General features: G+C 49.7%; 1 protein-coding gene across 1 annotated transcript in view; it reads left to right on the top strand.

Moving 5' to 3' along the window:
• Nucleotides 1-2,565: 2,565 nt before the first annotated feature.
• Nucleotides 2,566-6,479, top strand: part of QTRT1 (queuine tRNA-ribosyltransferase 1) — a 5,862-nt gene continuing 1,948 nt past the window's right edge. The window contains exons 1-5 of the mRNA XM_012641321.1: nucleotides 2,566-2,826; nucleotides 3,066-3,134; nucleotides 3,233-3,371; nucleotides 5,720-5,798; nucleotides 5,872-5,987. Of these exons, the coding sequence (XP_012496775.1) occupies nucleotides 2,584-2,826; nucleotides 3,066-3,134; nucleotides 3,233-3,371; nucleotides 5,720-5,798; nucleotides 5,872-5,987 (646 nt within the window). The 5' untranslated portion in view covers nucleotides 2,566-2,583. The remainder of the gene's footprint in view (nucleotides 2,827-3,065; nucleotides 3,135-3,232; nucleotides 3,372-5,719; nucleotides 5,799-5,871; nucleotides 5,988-6,479) is intronic.

A 6,479-nucleotide genomic window follows, 5' to 3' on the forward strand; every position in this document is an offset into this window, starting at 1 on the left:
GCCACGGCACTATAGCCCAGGCAACACAGTGAGACTCTGTCTCAGAAAAAAAAATATGAAATACTAAAAATACAGAAAAGTGCATAAAACATAAAAGTACATTTCAGTGAAGACTCTTACCACAATCCCCAAAGACAACCATTTTGTATTATTGGTCCACCTGAAAAATGTATTTAAAAAATTTGAAATAGTAAATTAAGAAAAGAAGTGTTTGGCAGCTCAGTCATACTGAATTTCTTTTCTTTTTCTTTTCTTTTTTTTTTCGAAATAGGGTCTCGCTCTGTCACCCAGGCTAGAGTACAGTGGCATCATCATAGGTCACTGCAACCTCAAACTCCTGGGCTCAAGTGATCCACCTGCCTCAACCTCCCAAAGTGCTGGGACTACAGGTGTGAGCCACTGCACCCGGCCTCCATGTTGAATTTGACTGCTAAATCACCTAAGCTGAGTACTGAAATTTGTCAAAAATGGTTCACACGTCGGAAAAGATGCTCAACCCCAGTTGGAATCATGGCAATGCAGATTAAAAGTCCAATCAGACACCATTTCACACAGAATTGATTGGCAAAATTTAAGAGTTCTGAAAATACCAAGAGTTGGCAAAGATGTGACACAAAGGGAGCTTTTTAAAGCTGCTTTGCGGGTGTCAATTGGTGCAATCATATTGAAAAAAAGGTGGCCCTGCTTTGTACAGTTGAATATACACCAGGTCTTGGGGCCAGCAATTCCATTACTAGGAATTTTGCAAAGGTGTACAAGGAGGTGCATACACAAATGGTCACAGCAGTGCTGTTTATGGTAAGTGGAAAACCAAACAAAATAAAATAACCCCCCCCAAAACAACAACAATTTCAATAACAAACCCCCAAACACTGAAAATACCACAACTCCATTAATCCATTGACTGGAGAATGTGTAAATAAACAGCGGTTGGTCTGTCTACTTATTAGACAGGGTGTTGCTCTGTTGCCAAGGCTGGAGTGCAGTGGCCTGATCATAGCTCACTGAAACCTCAAACTCCTGGGCTCAATCGATAATTGCCTTGGGCTCCGCAGGTGCTGGGATTAAAGGTGTGAGCCACCACTTCCAGGAGTGTTTTTTTGTTTGTTTGTTTTTAAATGAAACCTCATGTGCCACCTGAAAGGAGTCTTCTTGACATTAGGGGTTGCTGTCAAAATTTTCTGAGGTGCAGCAACAGCAGTGAAAAATATTAGCCATCCATGGGAAATTCAGAAAGGATGAATGTTGCAGACAAAGGCCACAGCAAGTGCAAAGGCCCTGAGGTGGGCCTCCTTGAAGGGGGCATTTTCCAGGTGCAGGCTCACAGTGGAAGCTCCACCAGCCTGAGATACTGACATCATTAGATTTCTTACAGGAGAGGAAGCTTGCGGTTCTCAGACGGGCAGAGTAGCCCAGTTTAAAACAGTTGTCATACTCTGGTTTCTCTTCAGGGCGCATAAATCTTTCGCTTGTTAAAACAGTTGTTATCTGAGAGGCGATGTTCTGGGTCAATGGCGCTCTCTGCTGGCCAGGAAGGATATCATCTCCATTTCCAACGAGAACGATTATTGTATATTATATAATATTAGATACTGTTATTATATATGGAACACAAACAACGCTCGATAAATTCGTGACCCCGGGCTGGGCGCGGTGGCTCACGCCTGTAATCCTAGCTCTCTGGGAGGCCGAGGCGGGCGGATTGTTTGAGCTCAAGAGTTCGAGACCAGCCTGAGCAAGAGCGAGACCCCGTCTCTACTAAAAAGAGAAAGAAATTAATTGGACAACTAAAAATATATAGAAAAAATTAGCCGGGCATGGTGGCGCATGTCTGTAGTCCCAGCTCCTCGGGAGGCTGAGGCAGGAGGATCGCTTGTGTGAGGTTGCTGTGAGCTAGGATGACGCCACGGCACTCACTCTAGCCCGGGCAACACAGTGAGACTCTGTCTCAAAAAAAAAAAAAAAATTCGTGACCCCGCCTCCTTCATCCCTGTGTGGCACGGAGGCTGGCGCTAGTGGGGGATGCATATGTAGGTGGACACTGAATAAGTAGGTGAACGAATAAAATGTAGCCAGGTTTTGGGTCTTAGCCTCCCCTTCTGAAAATCTGTAAATAAAATCATTCATTCTTTTGTTAAATAAACTAATGTTTATTGAGCACTTACTATCTGCTAGGTCCTGTTCTAAGCTCTTGGGACAAAGCAATGAACAAGATAAGACTAAAGCCTGCGCGAGGCACTTTGTAGAGATCCCCCTTCTCATTCGATCAGTACAGCGTCCTTACACGGAGATGATGCGATTCTCTACATTTTATACAGGATAAAATTGCTGCTCAGAGGCTTTGATTATACCGCACAAAGCGCCGGAAGGGGATTTATACCCAGAACAATTTTGATTCTTCCAGCTAGCGCGCTGTCGGGGGGAGGGAAGCGGGCACCCGGCTGCGATAAGCCAGGCCGACGTCCGTTGTCATGGTTCCCTGACGCTCTTTCAGGGCTTCAGGCCGTGCCGCGCGTCACGTGACTGCGGTCAATATGGCACCGCCCACGGGGTTCCGTAGCCCGCGTGGTTCCGGCAGTCAAGATGGCGGCGGCGGCCTCCCCGGCTTCCCTGGATTCCGCTCCGCGGATCATGCGGCTGGTGGCCGAGTGCAGCCGCTCCAGGGCCCGGGCGGGCGAGCTGCGGCTGCCGCACGGGCTGGTGGCCACTCCAGTGTTCATGCCAGTCGGCACGCAGGCCACCATGAAGGGCATCACGGCAGAGCAGCTGGACGCTCTGGGCTGTCGCATCTGCCTGGGCAACACCTATCATCTGGGTCTGAGGCCGGTGGGTGGGGTCTACCCGCGCGGGGCGGTGGCGGAGCGTGGGGAGCCAGGGGGCGTCCTCCGGGCCCCGGCACGCCTCCAAAAGTCAATCAGCAAACCGTATTGCGTACCCCTGGTGGTCCAGGCCCTGTGCTGGGCGTTAGAGAGCAGCGGGGACACAGTCGTTCAGCCCCATGCTCCAACACGGGCCCCCCAGGGTCGTGCTCACCCCTAAACTGATATTTTCTTCCCCCGACTCAGGGCCCGGAGCTGATTCAGAAAGCCCACGGTCTCCACGGCTTCATGAATTGGCCCCATAATCTGCTGACGGTGAGGTGGGGTCAGGGCCGGGATCCGAGGACGCTTCTCTGGAGTGAGGGGTCCCCCGTCTCCACCCCGTGACAGCCCTGCGGTGGGGTTTCCCCCAGGACAGCGGCGGCTTCCAGATGGTGTCCTTGGTGTCTCTGTCCGAGGTGACAGAGGAGGGTGTCCGCTTCCGCTCCCCCTACGACGGCGATGAGACCCTTTTGAGCCCGGAGAAGTCGGTGCAGATCCAGAACGCACTGGGTGAGTAGACCCCGGGGAGCCGCCCCTTCCCCTGTCTATCTGGAGTGGAGGTGAGGGGGGCCCTGATCGTTAGGTGCTGTGTGGTTTGGGCTCAGTCACTCCTTTTCCTCAGCTTTAGCTGAGCCAGCTCAGTGGGGGATACCTGACCTTGGGAATGCTTTTAGGCCCCTCTGTATTGTGATTCTGTGGCCTCCATGCCTAGCTTTGGGGCTGGGATTCTGGTTGTATTGCACCACCCTTGGAGCGTCCAGTACACAAGGCAGACAGGCGTTGGTGAAAATGTCACAATTAGGTGGAAAAAAGCGCAGGTAGAAGGTATTGTATGTTTCCATTGGTATGGAAAAAAAACCCAAAATACATATATGATTTGTTTTTATTTGCATAAAACATCTCAGAAAAGAAACCTGGCCAGGTGTGGTGGCTCATGCATGCTTATAATCCTAGCACTCTGCGAGGCTGAAGAGGGAGGATTGCTTGAGGCCAGGAGTTTGAGACCAGCCTGAGCAACAGAGACCCCGTGTCTACAAAAAAATAGAAAAGTTAGCTGGGCGTGGTGGCATGTGCCTGTAGTCCCAGCTACTCGGGAGGCTGAGGCAGAGGGATGGCTTGAGCCCAAGAGTTTGAGATTGCAACGTAGCATAGGGTGTGGGTATACAGATACCTGTTTGAGTCCCTGCTTTGGATTCTTTGGGTATCTACCTGGGAGTAGAATCTCTGGATCCTGTGGTATATACACTTCACTCTTACTGCATTCACACTTGAGAATTTTCATACTAAATTGTATTTTTTCCTAGCCCTTTTTGTTGATAACAAACTGAATTGGATTTTAAGAGAGATTTTAACCATCTCACGTTTTGCTGCCAAATGAATGTGCCATAGCATATGAAAAAGCCCCCCCCTTCTTTTTTTTAATGGACTTTATTTTTTTGAGCAGGTTTAGGTTCACAGCCAAACTGAGTGGAAAGTACAGGGAGTTCCCATATGCCCTCTGTCCCATACCTACAGCCTCCTCCACTGACTGCATCATCGCCCGCCGGAGTGGTGCATTTAGTATAATTACCTACAGTGATACACCGTTATCACCCAATGTCCCTACGTTACATTCAGGGTCACTCTTGGTTTTGTACATTGAAGGGGTCTGGACAAATGTATAATGACACAATCCACCATTGTAGTATCATACAGAGTAGTTTCATTGCCTGAAGTTTTGTTTCTTTTAATGTAAAAAAACAAAAAATGGAGAATGAAGGCCGGGCGCGGTGGCTCACGCCTGTAATCCTAGCACTCTGGGAGGCCAAGGTGGGTGGATCGCTCAAAGTCAGGAGTTCGAGACCAGCCTGAGCAAGAGCGAGACCCCGTCTCTACTAAAAATAGAAAGAAATTATCTGGACAACTAAAAATATATATATAGAAAAAATTAGCCGGGCATGGTGGCGCATGCCTGTAGTCCCAGCTACCCAGGAGGCTGAGGCAGGAGGATCGCTTGAGCCCAGGAGTCTGAGGTTGCTGTGAGCTAGGCTGACGCCACGGCACTCTAGCCTGGGCAACAGAGCAAGAGTCTGTCTCAAAAAAAAAAAAAAATGGACAATGAATTTCCATTTCCACTTTTTAAAATAAGGATTTTATGCATTTCCTGATCGGTCAGTGCCAAATCATCAGATTTTCCATTATCGTAAAGGGCTTTTCTCGGCTAGTTTGTTTGTTTGTATGAAGGCGTCTGCATTCGACTTGTTGGATGCCTGGGGCTCTGTGCCAAGGGCTGTTCTGGCCTGTGTGGGGCTGCTTGTGTCCCTGTGTTGTCACTTTACCTTTTTCTCAGTTTGTTGCATTTTTGGAGCCACTAGTTCCCTCTGGTCCATAGTTCACATTAGGGTTCGTCGTCAGTGTCCTACATTCTATGGGTTTGGATAAATTTATACCGTGACATGTACTCACTATCATAGTATCATGCAGAGCAGTAGGAATCCTCTGTGTTCTGTGAAAGCCTTTGATCCAGAAAAGTCTCTGGATGTCGGAATTGTGGGGAAGGAACATTTCGTTCAGGGCTGTGCCACGTTTATTTAAGCACAGCCCTATTGACGATGCGTGGCTTCCCGTCTTGTGATGGGGCAGTGAGGAATCACTTCATATATTTGGGGATTTTATTGTAAGTGACAGGACAGGATTTGAGTTGGGGGAGGGACAAGGTCAGATGCACATTTTGAACAGCTCCCTCGGGGCTGCCTTATAAACAGATTGGGACAGCTACACGGGAGTCTAGACTCTGGGGTGGCGGTTTGGGGGGGTCCAACTTGTCCCCAACAAGAGGAAGGGGCTTCTCAGTGACAGTGCTCCTGTCTCATCCTAAGGCTCGGACATCATCATGCAGCTGGACGACGTTGTCAGCAGCACTGTGACGGGGCCACGTGTGGAGGAGGCCATGTACAGGTAGGTGTGTGCATGTGTGTGTCAGGGTAGGGTATCCTGGTCCTGCAGCCTAGTGACCGGGGCCCTCTTGCAGGTCAATCCGCTGGCTGGACCGCTGCATCGCAGCCCATCGGCGGCCGGACAAACAGAACCTCTTCGCCATCATCCAGGGTGGACTGGACGCGGATCTCCGGGCCACCTGTCTAGAAGGTGTCATGTTATAATCCCACTCTGTCCTCCAACCTCTCCTTCCCCCCTTCCCATTCCAGTAAGTCTTTTTTTTTTTGGAGACAGAGTCTCACTCTGTCGCTGGGGTAGAGTGCTGTGGCGTCAGCCTAGCTCAAACTCCTGGGCTCAAGTGATCCTCCTGCCTCAGCCTCCTGAATAGCTGGGACCACAGGCACATGCCACCATGCCCAGCTAATTTCTTCTATTTTTAGTAGAGACAGGGTCTCATTTTGTTCAGGCTGGTTTGGAACTTGTGAGCTCAAGCGATCCTCCCACCTTGGCCTCCCAGAGTGCTGGGATTACAGGTGTGAGCCACCACGCCTGACCCATAAATTTTTTTTTTTTTTTTTTTTTGAAACAGAGTCTTACTCTGTTGCTTGGGCTAGAGTGCCATGGCATCAGCCTAGCTCACAGCAACCTCAAACTCCTGGGCTCAAGCGATCCTCCTGCCTCAGCCTCCCAAGTAGCTGGGAC

Source organism: Propithecus coquereli, unplaced genomic scaffold (assembly GCF_000956105.1).
Source record: "Propithecus coquereli isolate 6110/MARCELLA unplaced genomic scaffold, Pcoq_1.0 Scaffold164, whole genome shotgun sequence".
Classification (NCBI taxonomy): Eukaryota; Metazoa; Chordata; class Mammalia; order Primates; family Indriidae; genus Propithecus; species Propithecus coquereli.